The sequence below is a fragment of the Heteronotia binoei genome, chromosome 10 (assembly GCF_032191835.1).
Source record: "Heteronotia binoei isolate CCM8104 ecotype False Entrance Well chromosome 10, APGP_CSIRO_Hbin_v1, whole genome shotgun sequence".
NCBI classification, from domain to species: Eukaryota; Metazoa; Chordata; class Lepidosauria; order Squamata; family Gekkonidae; genus Heteronotia; species Heteronotia binoei.
Window position 1 is genome coordinate 55,460,751 of NC_083232.1, and position 16,212 is coordinate 55,476,962.

The window sequence follows — 16,212 nt, forward strand, 5'->3', positions numbered from 1 at the left end:
CTTGCTGGGCCAGGCCATGTCTGTCATAAAATGAAATGCCAGGTAGCAAAGATATAAACTTTATAAAGGACACAAACACAAAGATTTTTTTAAAATAAAACAAAAATGAAACATGCTTAAAACATTAGCACTAGTTAGTTATAAAGATGCTTTCTTGGCGTCTCTCCTTTGCGATCCAGGGAATTGGGTGAAAGAAGCTCTGGCTCTTTCCTTCTTTCCCCAGGGGACCAGGATGGGGAGGAGCCTCAGCCAATAGAAGAGAGAGAGGCTTGGCTCAGTAGCTCTGCTGTATGATTGAGAGAGCCTGGCAAAGCAAGCTATTCCTCCCTCCCCAAAGGAGGCACCTCAGCCAATGGAGAAAATAGAGGCTTTGCTCTGCAGCTCGCATGTGACTGAGCAAGCCTGGCAAAGCACACTGTGATGCAGAAGGAAGCAAGAGGGAGAAGGAAGCAAATGATAGCCAATAGGGCCTGATAGGCTTCTGGGGGCCTGATGCAGCCCATGGACCACATGTTTGACACCCCTGGTCTAGCTGCTTGTGTAGGAAGCAAGACATACCATGACACACAATGAGCTGCATCTTCCTTTTCATGTCACTGCCACAAATACAGAAAAGACTGGAATGAAGAAGATCATGACTGTCTCTTATAATTTACACTTCCAGATTGCATATATTATTTTGGCATAATGTGTTTTAATCAAGGAATGGAGCAAAGTAAAACAGGCTGTTGTGAAATGGCAAAATAATAGTACTCATAATAATGATTTGCTTACTTAAAAGGGAAGTTAATTAATGAATGAAATTTAGCTTGTGATTATCTGGGAGGTGACTAACTCCCAATTATTCTCCACCTTAATCTTGCATAAATCATGCTCTTGGTCAGTGTGTACCATTACTCTAATATAATAGTGACTTGTGCCAAATTCTTTGGAACGCCAATTGCAACAATTTTGCCAGTAGTGAAATGCACTTTCTTGCAGTTACAAATCTCAGAAATTACTTACAGAAAATTTCTTTTCTGATAGCTTGCAAATATTTTTAGGTTAATCTCGTTATTTTGACCCATACATTGCAGGAAAGCTTTGGTTGATTCACCCCAGTGGTAAATCAGAATAGTTGGTATAATTAAGACTGTCAGTTACTTAAAAGGAGAATGCAGCAAAAGCAGGGAGAATTTTGAAGAAATAACACATCTGATTAAGATAAGAAAACAGGAATTCCTTCTTAAGGACTGGCATTGCTTATTTTCTGTCATTTGTAACAAGAACAGAGGCTAAACAGATGTTTATGCAGACTAGGGGAACCTCCCAAGCTTGCAGAAAAATCTGACATGTTTAAATTTCCCTTAAAGTAAAATTAAAAAATTAAAAATTTAAACAGTGTTGTCTGCACTTGCAGAGGCAATGTGCTTACTGGGCTTCTGAGAGCCCTGGAGCAGCTGTGAATGTCAGGAGCTACTCAGGGCCGAGCCACCAGTGTGGCAAACACAGGGAGCCATTTGGGGTCCAGCTACTACTACAGCCAGGGCTGGCCCTAGACTGTCAGGCACCCTAGGCAAGGCTAACTTCTGGCACCCCCCCCCCCCCCACTGATGACATGATTGAGTCATACGGTGCCCGATTTGGTGCCCCCAGAAGGCTTGGCGCTCTAGACAATCACCCAGTTTGCCTAGTGGCAATGCCGACCCTGACTACAGCAGGTGCTGGGAGCCACTCAAGATCCAGTGTCACTATCCATGGCACACACCGGGAGCTGCTTGAAGCCCAGCCTCTGTGGTGCATGCAGGAAGCCACTTGGGGCCTGGCTACTGCTGCAGTGCACACTGGAAGCCACTCAGGGCTTGGAGAGGCTCCCAGACATGCCACTGTAGGACTCCCATGTCTCCTTGACTGTATGCTACAGTCTGCTCTTTAAAGCCCCCATTTCCTCCAGTGAAACCGAGCACTGTAGTCTGGAGATCACTTGTAATTCTGGGAGAACTCCAGGCCTCACTTGGAGGTTGGCAACCCTTGTAAGAAGTTTGTTTCATTTTATAAAAACAGAATTCTGACTTGGATATAGACGAGATAAAAACAGAGTTTATAGTTTACCTCTGAGTGCCATAGTGAGCTGGGGTTTGTGACTAGTATGACAAATCTGCATACCCAGGGGTCACCCAAGGGCAAATGGTGCCCTAGGCAAACTCTTGCCCCCCCCTCCACAGTGCCCCCGTCCGCGGAGCTGCCATGCCCCACCTCCCCCTGGCTTCCCTGCCCCCCGCAGCCATGCCTCCTCCTCCCTCCCTGGTCAATTTCAGTGCCGGGGAACTGGTGCTTGAGCGCCGCACTCCTGGCAGGCCATCTAAAGCTGCCCCCCCAAACACCTGATAAAGACTCAAAGACTCACTCAGAGTGCTGCAGGGCCAACCAGCTGACCAGCCGCAGTAGGAAGGAAAGGGCACACAACGCCGCCACCTCCCACTTCCTGGATGGGAAGGAAGTGGGAGGAAGAAGTGGTGACGCACATCCTTTCCTTCCCGCTGTGTTCGGCCAGCTGGCCGGCCCCACAGTACGGACTTTGAGTGAGTCTTTGAGTCTTTATCGGCAGGGGTGGTGGGGGGGAACGGCTTTAGCTTGCCTACCAGGGAGTGCAGCACTCGAGCGCTGGTTCCCCAGCACTGAAATTGACCAGGGAGGGAGGAGGCAAACGAGGCATTTGCTGAGTGGGGAGGAGCCCAATTTGGCACCCCCTACATCCCAGACCCCTAGGCAACCACCTAGTTTGCCTAGTGGCAGGGCCGGCTCTGCATCCAGGAAGTGGGAGGTGGTGGCACATGCCCTTTCCTTCCCGGCATGCCTGTGAACTGAATACCTACTCAGTCATCTTGGGTTTCCACTCTGCTGCAGGTGGGATTCTTTTGTATTGTTGTCATATGTTACCATATCTATCTTAAAAAGGGAAGCTTTAAGTGCTAAATTGCCTTGGGGGATTTCTTGGTGACGTCATGGGGCCCAGCCAATATGCAGTGTGCTCACGGCTTCTGTTTCAAACCTGCAGGACTGTTCCTTCACCTCTCCAGCGCTCAGACTTGGAAAGAAAAGGTACACCTTGACTGAATGTAATGAGAATGCTTCCAGGGTGACCCTGCTGCTCTAAACAATATTAAATCTGTTTTTATCCTATTCTCAGGTTATTGTATTTGAATATTTACCAAGACCATCTTTTCTTATCTACACAACCCTGGGCAAATATATGTAACTAGGAATAAGGTCCATTATGGAAATAAATACAACAGGCTCTAGAAAGAGGCTCTTGGGGGAGTGCCTCAATTTGCTGTGGCATCATAACATGATGATGATCACACAGATGCTGCACCTCAGCATTCTTTTTGTCTGCAGTGCATTGTTGCTGCTTTTTCCTGTTGTATTCAACCTTGCAGTATTTAGCATGTGCTTGTAGCATGATCTGTCTTTTTTGGCCTGGCATGGTTGTGTTATGGTATACCATATGAACCTCAAGGTGGCCATTTTCTGTAGGGGAACAAATCTGACTTCAGCTTTCCATCTTCTTCCCTCTTCCTGAAAACTCTACCTAGGAAAAGTACAGTCTTTCTCCACAGTGAGTAGCAAAGCAGAAGGGAAGTGACCTCAGCAGGGTATAATGACACAGAGTCCACCCTACAAAGCAGCCATTTTCTTCAGGGGATCTCTGCCATCTGGAGAGCAGTTGCAGTTCTTGGTGATCTCCAGCCCTCACCTGTAGATTGGCAACAATGGTTCCCCAGGAGGAAACAGCTGGTTTGGAGAGTGGAGTCTATGGCATTGTACCTGACAGTGGTCCCACCTCCCCTCAAACCCCACCCTCCCTAAGCTCCACCCTTCAAATCTCCAGGAATTTCCCAACCTGGAGTTGGTGACCCTACCTTCTTCCCAGCCAACCCTCATCCTACCTTTATTTGCCCCTCTGACTTCAGCTTTTCATCTTCTCCCCACTCCCTGCAGCGCCCACCTGTATAATTGGTATAGGCTTCGGCTATGTGTGAATGTTTGTGGTGATTCCCATACAAACACAAGTTCTTGGTATGTATTATTTGTTTGAAGAGTTGTGAAATGTTTATAATTGACACAGTTTTTGTATAAGTGTGTCTCAGTTTCTGCCTTCTTTTTATTTTAGTTTATAAGATTACAAGCTCTTTGAAGCCTGTTTTGGCCCCACTCCAAAAGTGGTAACAAGTAGGTTTACATTTGAGTGCTTAGACTTTATTTTTGTTATTAATTTGTTAAGCCTTTGTGATTTAGCTTATATTTTTTTCAATTTTAATTATTAAGATTTTAAGCTCTCTGGAGTCCAGGTTAAAGGTCCCATTTCAAAGTGACACCAAGTAGGTGCTTTTTTTAATGTTTACACTTTATTTTTGGTTATTATTATGCTTCAATAATTTAGCTTCTGTTTCTTTAACTAACAAACAGGAATATTTATTTATCCATTCATCTTTGGGCCTGATGAAGATTTGAAACTGTGCACTTTGGATCGATCCACCATTGTCCATATATATTTGTCAATATATTTGGAATTCATTTATGGAATTTATGTATCCATATATTTGCAATGTATATTTGGAATTAATGTTTTGTTGTGTATGACTGGCTACCACTAAATTACTCTTATTGTTGTGTTGTTATGCCTGAAAGCACTGTATTTTTAATCTGAATTCTCCACATTGCAGTCTATTGTTTTGACTATTAACCTCTAGGCGGAGGCTGAAGATCTCCTGATATCACAACTGAACTCCAAACAACAGATATCTCTGTCTCTGGAGAAAATAACTGCTTTGGTGGACTCTATGGCAATATGTTCAGCTGAGGCCTCTCACCTCTGGCTTTTTAGATTCCACCAGAAAATCTCCAGAAATTTCCCAACCTGTAGCTGGCAGCCTTAGTCAGAACTGGCCTCAGTGAGTACTCCCACAAAGGCCAAAATTGGCCTGGAAAGGGCTTGCCCCCCATCTTTTACTGACAGAACCAAGCCTGGAATGCTATGGTTGCCTAACAACAGCCACTGAGGGAAAAGTGAGTCATTGGTGAAGGCAGCTTCCTCAGTGTCCTGGGGCTGAAAGGTGGGGTTCCTCTCCGTGAAGACTGAGTGACATGCAGCTCAGCAGATAGAAGATGAGGTGAGTCACTGGCAACATAGCTTGCCTCTTATAGAGAGAGAGATGAACATAAGAACATAAGAACATAAGAGAAGCCATGTTGGATCAGGCCAACGGCCCATCAAGTCCAACACTCTGTGTCACACAGTGGCAAAAAATGTTATATACACACATACACTGTGGCTAATAGCCACTGGTGGACCTGTGCTCCATACACTGTGGCTAATAGCCACTGATGGACCTGTGCTCCATATTTTTATCTAAACCCCTCTTGAAGGTGGCTATACTTGTGGCCGCCACCACCTCCTGTGGCAGTGAATTCCACATGTTAATCACCCTTTGGGTGAAGAAGTACTTCCTTTTATCCGTCTTAACCTGTCTGCTCAGCAATTTCATCGAATGCCCACGAGTTCTTGTATTGTGAGAAAGGGAGAAAAGTACTTCTTTCTCTACTTTCTCCATTCCATGCATTATCTTGTAAACCTCTATCATGTCACCCCGCAGTCGACGTTTCTCCAAGCTAAAGAGTCCCAAGCGTTTCAACCTTTCTTCATAGATGCCAACTGATTGTTCAATGATTGCAGTATTAGGAGGCCACACCAGCAAAGCAAGGGTATAACTATTTTATTTGAGTCACATACGGACACAGACAGGCATCCATCTTAGAAAACCACTACACAAGCCCTGGCTTCCCAAGGAGCATGCCTAATCTGCTATACAAAAGTATCTACCATTTAACCAGTAGGTGGCAACTAACACAAACAGATATTACAATGATATTGTTATAAGTTGCTTTATAAAGCATGTCAGTGAATTAAGCACTATACAAATCAGACATATTTACTTGTTGGTTTCTTGATCAGACTGTTGGATCTCTTGAGGTAGGATGAAGAGAAGGGATCTTCCAAACCTTTGTGGCAAGTTAGCAAGAGAATGGATGGAGCTTTGAACAAAAGGAGCTCTCTCAAACCTGTGTGTGAAAGGAAGGGTATAACTTGAAAGGATGCCTTCAAATGCCCTTCCAAACCTGAGGGGCAGGTTGGCTGCTGGCTTGATGCTTCTTTCTTCCTGAAAATTTCTACCAAACCTCAGAGGCAAATTAGCGACTGAACTTGGCATCTTGTTCACTGTAGGCATGCTCATCTTCACAATGTTCTTTAATCCCCAGTTCTTTAGCTCATCAAGGTTCAGATGTCTCTGCTTTTCTTCTATGTCTTCATTAGACTAAAATGAAACATAACATGATTTCAGGGTCTGTCATGATCCCTAACCCTTAATCAGGTTCATGGCCTTGTAGGCAGGCCTTTTTTTTTTTTTAGCAGGAACGCACAGGAATGTAGTTCTGGCTGGCTTGGTGGCAGGAGGTATGGCCTAATATGCAAATGAGTTCCTGCTGGGTTTTTTCTACAAAAAGCCCTATGTGAAACAATGGTGATGTCAGGGGGTGTGACTTAATATGCAAATGAGTTCCTTCTGGGCTTTTTCTACCAAAAAAACCCTGCTTGTAGGTGTGGAGGGTCTCCTTTAAGAACTGGGCTGTGAAAACAAGAAGCTTTGACTCCCTTCACCTGTTGGGTTACACTAATTAGGGTCAATGTGAAAGGTGGAAGAACATGTCTGGCTTAATTGGCTTTGACAGCTGAGGGCCTAAGTGAGCGGTCAAGATCTTCAAGATCTGCTTTGTCATCGTGATTAGTCCCTGTCTCTGATTGGTTGGTCCAGAACGACAGTGAGGGACAGGATTGCTATAACTCTGCACCAGCCTAAGGGCTAAGTGCCTTGTTGGCTTGCCACTCTCTCTGGCCATTCTTTCTTTGTAGGTTGCTGGAATATTGTTGGCTGGAATGCTAAGACTGTACTTATCCACATGGCAATGTACTGCCTGTCTGAATGTCTAGTTAGTGCTTATATTATGTTTTTATTTTAATTTTGCACTGCCTTAATGTTTATTTTATCCTTATGACTGCTTTTTGTTTACAATAAAAAGCCTTACTTTGTTACTGGTGCTGGTCTGTGTGTTGCCTGTTAGAGCGCTCCAGGGATCTGATGACCTTGACCTCAGCTATCTTAATCCGTCCAACTAATCTTCTGGGTGGGGGAAGCAGTCTGCATTGGCCTTAGGGTGGGGCTGCTGCTGACTCTCTTTGCAAGTAGAACCAGGTGGGGGGGCTCCTTTTCTCCCTCCTGGGGTTTTGTCTATAAAGGGAGAGGTGGCAAACTACCAAGAGGGCTGGGTACTCAACCAGACAATGTTTCCTGGAGTAGCTTCCCTGGCTGAGCTAACCAGTAGAGGCTGAGTACAGCGAGGACTGGGAAACAGTTAAGAAACCCCATCCATAACCCTTCCCCAGCTTGTAGGTGTTAAATTCTAAAGGTGACCCTGAGAGTAAGAGTAAACTAAGGGTGGTGGTGGGGAGGGTGGTTCTTGACAGGGTCATCATTCACCAGAGACATATTGCGAATTCATTCAGATGTCTCTTGTAGCTGTGACTACGTAGAAACTGTTTGTGACAAGTGTAGAGGTCAGAGGTCACCTATATAATTTAATTTTAAACATCTGTATGCAACATTTTTAGCATCCTAATTTTTTTTTTAAAAAAAAACCAAAGATATTTCTCTCCCCTAAAAATGAGGGACTCAGTGAGTTGTCCACAATGGTTAAGATATTTCTAGGCCATCCAGAAAGTTGAATTTTTGCAAATACGTTACATAAGGCACCCTGATAATAAGAAGGTTGGAAAGGAGGACATTTGTAAATGTCTATCAAAATGTTGTTGTTGTTGTTCTGTGGTGGATGATTTCTACTTACAAATGAACCAAGGTTTCTTTGGATTTATTCACAGCCTTTGATCCCTCCATTTTTCTAACATATTTGGAGTATGATGCTTGTGGAGAATGGCTTTTCTCCAGGTCCACAGTGGTCCTGACCAGAGTTGGGCCCTGGAGGTCACTTACAATGAGTTCTTTGGTGGGAATTCACTCCTACAATACGATGGACATTTCCAGGTTATCCTCAGTGATGTCATTCTCATGTAATTTAGCCCTATGATTTGTATGAGTAGGAGCCAACAACAAATGTATCAAAATCAGTGGGATAATGTCCAATAAGGTAAAGTCCTGAATTTTTGGCGTATGTGCAGGCAAATCATTCTTATTACTAGGAAGAAATAGAAATGGAAACTTATTCATCTCCCTTTCAGGTTTTTTCCCCTAGTAATCAAATACCTTGATGTCAAAGTATGTCAAATTCCAGCTTTCTGGATAGTCTAAAAATATTTTAAACATTTGAGACCTTTGAAGTGTCACCTTGGAAAAAAGGGGAATAAAGTATGGCATTCAGTGGTTAAGGCACTTCTGGGCCTTCCTGAAAACCCAAGACCCACTGATTGCTAGAATTCTCTGAAAGGTGAAATGTATAACTCTCAGGGTTTTTTGAGCAGGAACACACAGGAACACAGTGCTGGCTGGCTTGGCAGAAGGGGGTGTGTGGCCTAATATGCAAATGAATTCCTGCTGGGTTTTTCCTACCAAAAAACCTCCTGACAGCTCTCCTTGGAAATGGGGTCAGATGGTACACTCTGAGGTTGTTAAGGCATTCCAACCAAACCAGAAAGTTGAAATTTGGCACACACAATGAGTCTGAAAATGGGAACGCTCAAAATGTCAGCATGGAGTTTAATAGATGAGGGAACAGTATTCCTTTCAGCACAGCAGAAACCACAGAAGAAACAAAGTCTACATGCTGGCTGGAATGCTGGATCTGTTGAATTCCCATCACCTTTCATTCTTGGATTAGAGGAAGCTCTGACGGCAGTTTTTTTAAAAAACTGCAACACCAAGCTGTTTCATTTAGGCAATAAAAGCACTGTTCATGTTTCCAAGTGCTCCTGTTAATTTAGAATTTCTTCCTGTTTAATTAGTTACTTCCTGTTTTTTCTCTTATGCTCAACAGTTTCTCAGCAGTCATTAATCAACTATAAATTACATTCTTTTCACACTACATGGGGCATGCATAAGTACGAAGTCAGTCTGTAATCAGCCAAAGTCCCTATATTTAAAAGCATAAGAACATAAGAACATAAGAGAAGCCATGTTAGATCAGGCCAATGGCCCATCCAGTCCAACATTCTGTGTCACACAGCGGCCAAATATATATATATATATATATATATATATATATATATATATATATATATATATATATATACACACACATACACACTGTGGCTAATAGCCACTGATGGACCTCTGCTCCATATTTTTATCTAACCCCCTCTTGAAGGTGGCCATGCTTGTGGCCGCCACCACCTCCTGTGGCAGTGAATTCCACATGTTAATCACCCTTTGGGTGAAGAAGTACTTCCTTTTATCCGTTTTAACCTGTCTGCTCAGCAATTTCATCGAATGCCCACGAGTTCTCGTATTGTGAGAAAGGGAGAAAAGTACTTCTTTCTCTACTTTCTCCATCCCATGCATTATCTTGTAAACCTCTATCATGTCACCCCTCAGTCGACGTTTCTCCAAGCTAAAGAGCCCTAAGCGTTTCAACCTTTCTTCATAGGGAAGGTGTTCCAGCCCTTTAATCATGCTAGTTGCCCTTTTCTGAACCATAATTGCACTTTTCATAATTGCACTTTGTGGCACAGAGGGGCTGGAAGATGGCATGGCACCTTTAAGGACAGCCCGGGGAGGCCTAAATGAGGGCCGCTATGGCAGTGGCACAGGCTGACTTGGAGAAGGCATTTAAAGAGGTCTCTTTCTAATGCCATCTCCAAGCTGGCCCGTGCTGTCACAGTGGTACAACTCAGTGTGTGAACTCAGAAGGCATCTAAAGTGACTGTGGTCTCTTTAAATGTCTTCTCCAAGGTGTGCCCAAATATCGGCTTTAATTTGGGCTCAGCTATATTGGTAGTTGAATCAGATTAAAGACTCTGTATTCCGTTGAATGAATATCCCAAAAATATCAATAAGATTTGGTTTATACTGAATGCACACCCTTAGTCCTGAATAAAGTATTCTGTTGCTGCAAATCTGTATGGTGTCCACATCTTCCTCCCTGTGGGAATGGAGAACCAGCCAAGACTAGTCTACTAAAGTTGTTTGCACTGGCCCTACAAATGGTACATGAGGTATGGAATGCAACCTATAGACTCCAAAGTTTATGATAATAAACATACAGTAAAAAATAGGCAGTGACTTTAGCTGGCTACAAAATATGACATAGCCCATACCTTCCCAAGGGAATAGAATAATTATTAATTCATGAAAGCCAAAGAGAATTGATCAGCCCTGCAAGAATATAAAACAATTATTTAAACTTAACATAAAGGAACAAAAGGGAAATTGTTTGGTGAAGGAGGGTCTTTGCTGAAAGGACTTATTTTCAAGTAGATATACCGTTGGACCTTGCCATAGGGATGGGATTTTATGGGGCAGTAGATTAAGACCTATGAGAAAACTCAGCTTGCCGCTGAATGAAGAAAAGGGATTCTTCAGTAGCACAAAAGATTTATAGTGTGGAACTACTCTAGATAAATGGAAAGCATAGTGTTAGTGCTCCCCTTGTAAGTCAGCCCTTTTAGGACAGTATCAGGGAGTTCTACCATGTCCATTCAAGAAGCAAAAACAATTTCAAAATGTCACTTAGATCAGCATTTTGCATTGCACGAAGCATATATTATGTTTATACAGACCTTGGTCAGCACACATTTTTTTGAGAATCTCTTTACAGGTCCATAGGATAAATAGCATGCCAATATAAATATCTTACCTCTGAATAGTTATCGCTGTACTCTTCTCTGCTCTGCAAACTGGTCATGACTGCTTCATCAAGGCAAATGATTTTTGGTGCTAAAAGGAAACATGAGGCTAAAGTAAATAAAAGAAACCTGTTCACTGAGATAATTCTCATGTTTCTTAAATTGTATTTACATAAGAAATCAATATATGGGCAGTAGAAAGAAATAGCATGGTTTTATACTGTCGGACAACAACAAAAAAATCTTATACTGTGACGCTAATTCCAAATGCCTTCATTTTCATATGAATTGGAGTTTGATCATGTATTGGAAGAATTCAGGGAATTTGTTTAGACAACAGTGTTTCCTACTGAAAAATGCAGATAATTTCACAAGTATTTGCCTTGCCTATTAAAGAGGCTTAATTAGGCTACAGTAATCAGGACTGACACAATCACCTTTGGCTTAATTACTGCATTTTAAACAAAAGCACCATTCTTCCTATTGCTTGCATCAGCCTCAGTCATCAGCATCTGAAAATAAAATGTCAACATGGTTTTTTAAAAAATATATGAGAATGTAATTATAGAAGTTTGTTAGTTGAAATTATATTAAATTGAAATGTGAAATGGCAGATATTTCCAGATATAGTAAAGACAGAACACTTGCAGAAAAAGGTTCTGATTTGTTTGGTCAATTTTTGTGCTGCCTTTCAGTCCCAAAATGCCATTAAAAACATCTAAAATATTTAAAGCATCCTAAAACCGACAGAGAATAAGAAAAGAGATGGTGCTGTTGCCAATCATTCAGTTAGTCCATGGTTTCAAAGACTATCTAGAACAATTTTTTCCCAATTTCTCCAGAAGGCATCTTTTCAGGCAAGGAGGTCTACAGACTAGGACCGCAACTGAAAGGGTGTTCAGAGAGTACCTACAATCTAATTTCTGATAAAGCAGCTTCCCACAGGATGGCTTTCCTCAAGGATCTTAAAGCTGGGAAAAAATGATGCAAGAGAATGCAATTCAGGTTCTCTGGGCTCAGATAATTTAGGGCAGTGATCCCCAATGTGGTGTTGATGTGTTTATTCCCCATGGCATCTCCTCATTAAAACAAAGTGTTCATGTTTTTCATTCACTCCATTGGAACAGAACTTGAAGGTGCTTCAGAAGAGCCTGAGATGCATCACTTTTGTGCCTGAGATATATCACTTAACTGTCTCCTTATCAGAAAGATACTTGGATTGGAACTGGGGTTGCCAAGTTTCCTGCACTTTATATTGATCCTGATAGCATACTGGAAGATAAACTAAATTGCAGAAGTTATATATTTCATCTGGTGGTATGCAGTAAGGACTCTGCTATATTTTGTACTAGCTGTAGCTTTAGAATTGTCTTCAAGGGCAGTTCCATGTACAGTAAGTTGTAGTCAAAAAATGTGGACTTTACTAAGGCATGGGAGTTTGTGACCAGCACAGCGTTCTGCAGAAATGTTTGTCATGAGTAAACCAGTCAAAGCTGGATAATGGTACTTGTAAATACTCCTGCATTCTTGTGGGTGCAAGCAAGGCATCTTGCCAACAACAGTACTGTGCAGGAAGGGTTTCACTTCGTCTGGAACAGGCTGTAACTGTTTCATAGCCTTATTACCAACTCACAACATTTCCATCAATTAGAGTAGGTTTTGATTTGTTTACCCACCTCCAATTTCTCACAGCCTCTAAACACAGATTGATTATTGCTTCCCTGGATTTAGAGGGAAAGAAGAGATGGAATTGAGTGTCAACTGCTTCTTGATGGCAGAATGCTCTCAAATTCTGTTCCATGTGGGGATTGCCCAAAGTGTGTGTTGCTCTTCTTGATTCCACTCTTTGCATGCAGAAGGATGCTGTAACAAAACAAAACAAAAACACCAACATCCTGTTTCTTGTATATATCATTCATGAGGGGAGAAGCTGTTACTTTGGGGGGAGTTTGTTGGGTTTTTGCAGGTTCCCTCCTGGGAATCATGAGATAACCAACTGTTTATGCATGCTGATGTCTTAGGTAGCTTAAGGCTACAGACCAATAGAATAGTCTGCACGTATTTCCCACCAGAGTTAGGTGAGAATATGCATAATTAACTTGTATTGGGATGCTTCAGTTGGCTAATCAATGCATTGGGGATGGATTGGAGAGTTGGATTCAGTTTTATGGCTTTTTGTTTCTAGAACCTCTAGTCTCTCCTCACATGAGTTATAGAAGTTTCTTAAGATATAGGTGAAACTAGCTAGACAGGATGTTTTCCTGTATTTTATTGTTTGTTATTTTCAACTCCAAGTAAATACTCCCTTTATTAGTAAGTGAAGTGCTTGTTTAAAGGCTAATACATTGCCTCTGCTGCATTTTATCTCTGCTACATTTACATTTTAACCATAACAGAGTTTTCGTGACCTTTGTCAAGCACTGTAATCAATGGAATCCATCAGGACTGATGGTATGAGCAAGCTTGAATGCCAAGTTTCAATTGACTCTGTATGGCACTTTTCACATTGGTGGGATACTCCTGGGTGACTCCTGGTTCTGAAATTTTGTCCTATTTTGCACTCACCCTACTCCGTGCTGACATTCCTCTTTTCAGCACGACGTCCTTCCGATTTCCCACTATCTGCCCTGGGGTGCCATTTTTGCGAGGCAGAAACCACTAAAAACCAGTTTCTCTTTGCTGTGCAAAAATGGCGAGACAAGCTATAATTTTACTATATTATACTGCATTATATTATATTATATTTACTATATTATTCTATAATATTACTATTATGATACTTTAGTCCTAAAAATACAACTACTAATTTTCCCTTTTTTTAGTAGTGAGTATTCTTTTGGACACTTGGCTGCTTGCTTTAATACAACATGTGACAATGTGTTGTTAATAATATTAGTTCATAATATTAGCTTTTGCTTCATCTAATAACAAGAAACTGACACAACGAATTTATCTAGTAGCTGGTTAACAAACTAGGCAACTATATCTCTCAGCTGGAAATTGCCCTGTCTTCGGCCCTGATGGCAAACCCAGTTGCAATGCCCGTGAAAGGAAAGTGGGGAGGGGAAGGGGAGCACACCAACATTGAAGCACTGTACTGATATCACTTCCAGTGAAATGATGCAATGACATCGGGGGGTGGGGAGATGCTCTATGATTTGCCAAAAGCTCTGTGGTTTAACCACAGAATCCTAGGGCATCCCCCTGCCTAATGCCATGATATGACTTTGATTTTTGAGAAAAGTGATGTCAGTGTGCTGGTGTGATGCTTGTGCACCTGTCCCTGCCTCTCAAATGCTCCCAAGGTTGCTGGCTGAGGCCTGGCAGCCTTATTTGTTGGGGTGCCTTTCTCTCAAAAGGGGATTCAAAGCAGCTTATATTGTTCACATGTCCTCCATTTTATCCTCACAGCAACCTTGTGAGGTAGGTTAGGCTGAGAATGCATGACTGGACCAAGGTCATCCAGTGAACTTCCACGGCAAAGTGGGCATTTCAAGTCCGCTGTCTTGTAAATTGCATTACACTGATTAGTGGTCATGCAAGAAACATTCCTGCTACACTGAACTCCTGGTCTGCAGAATCAGAGATTTCATATTGCACGGCATGAAAATGTGATCAGTAGTAATGAAAAGAGCAGCTCAGTTTTTGAAGCAAATTAAGATGTGTGCAGTAAATCATTTGATTCCAGTGGAAGAGCAAATTTTAATATTGCTCGTTGCATTTAATATAATAATATAATGATAAATCCTTATTCATTATTAACAACGCATCACACAAAAATGATACACGTTACATGACTCATGTCACCAATAAGTATAGACGGATTTCCATAAAAATGAATTATTCATAGTGTATTCATTTTGCCCCAGTGTGTAATGACCTATTTTATAGCTCACTTTGAAATAGCACAATTTAAAAATGCATACATTTTTTTTCTGTGAAAAAAGTAATTTTTTATACATTCTGTATATTATGCAGCACTCAAGCTGAACTCTGTTCTGGTATTTCTCCACTCCACAAATACTGCTATACAGAAAGGTTCAAAAAGATGTTAATGATTTAATTAATACCCTAGTATAGATTGCCAAGGTTTGCCAACCCATTGCTGGCAACCTCTGAGAGCTTTCTTGGGCACAGCCCTGGAAACCAGCATTGCAAGCTGACTTTGTGATGTCATTTCCAGGCAAAAAGCCAGATATGATATCATTCCCATCCCGTGATTCTCTTGTAATCCCACAAATCTTTATAATAAACCACAGATATAGGTGGAATTCTTAGACTGATAGGCCTGTGGTTCATCTTGGAAGCAAAAGCTGGAAGAGTAGCAAATACATTTGTCCTACACACCTGCAGGGAGTGACTGGAAGCAGATGAAGCCTTGTTCTCATATTCTAGGGAAGGCACAACGCCATATACAGCATATACATAATTATACATTTGGTCTGGACTTTGTTTGGTTTGAATGTTCTCTAACTTGATCAGCCAGGGTAAAAATTCAGTATATCAAAAGCAACTACCGTATTTTTCGCTCCATAAGACGCACCTGAGCATAAGACGCACCTAGTTTTTAGAGCCGTTTGTGTGAATTTAGAGGCATTTGTGAATTTTTTGCAGTATTCGCTCCTTAAGACGCACACACTTTTCCCTCCACTTTTTGGGGGGGGAAAAGTGAGTCTTATGGTGCAAAAAATACTGTACTTTAGTCCCACAGAGTCTTTCTCTCTCTCTTTCAGTATTTGTGTGTGTGTGTTTGCATGCCTGGAAGTCATGGTGACTTCTGGCAACCCCTATTGAAGTTAGGACATTTCAGAGAGGTGGCTTGATATTGCCTATCTCTGTGGTATTCCTTGGAGGTTTCCGTTCCAAGTATTTGTCAGGGTTGGCCCTGCCGACTTATGACAACCCCAGCAAGGGACTTACCAGTCAAGTGATTAAGAATTGGTTTGCTTTGTCTGCATGGTCTTCCTTCGTGGTCTCCCATCCAAATGCCAGCTCAGCCTAGCTTCTGAGATCTTATGAGATTGAGCTATACTATACCATGCTACATCCCTGTTAATTTATTAGTGTTATGTTATCAATAAGAACTCTGTTTCCTGTTGCTAAGCTGATTTATTTGGCCTGTACAAGGATAGAATTCATACAAGATTTAAGAACACTTCTTACTGTATCCCTCAGTGGGTTTAGAATTTCCCTGGGTACATAAAAAAAAAAGCAGTCAATATCTTTGGTCCAGTCTCTTGAGGGGAAATACCAGACTTTCTGCTGAATACAGGAACTGGAATACACAAATTCTGTCCTGTGCCTCTCTATGGAACAGGGCA

At 41.9% G+C, this 16,212-nt stretch overlaps 1 protein-coding gene across 1 annotated transcript; it reads right to left on the bottom strand.

Annotated features, from left to right (window-relative positions):
• Nucleotides 1-5,747: 5,747 nt before the first annotated feature.
• Nucleotides 5,748-11,060, bottom strand: NPVF (neuropeptide VF precursor). The gene is made up of 2 exons (XM_060248006.1): nucleotides 10,903-11,060; nucleotides 5,748-6,356 (listed from the first exon to the last, which is right to left on the bottom strand). The coding sequence occupies exons 1-2, from the start codon at nucleotides 11,041-11,043 to the stop codon at nucleotides 5,973-5,975; spliced, it is 525 nt and encodes a 174-aa protein (XP_060103989.1). The 5' UTR covers nucleotides 11,044-11,060; the 3' UTR covers nucleotides 5,748-5,972.
• Between the last annotated feature and the right edge of the window lie 5,152 nt (nucleotides 11,061-16,212).

Bases quoted from the DNA above. Each gene is read 5' to 3' on its own strand.
- NPVF (XM_060248006.1), bottom strand. From the start codon at position 11,043: ATGAGAATTATCTCAGTGAACAGGTTTCTTTTATTTACTTTAGCCTCA. The intron at 6,357-10,902 runs GTAAGATATTTA...GTTTCATTTTAG, and splicing joins ACAGCGATAACTATTCAGAG to TCTAATGAAGACATAGAAGA.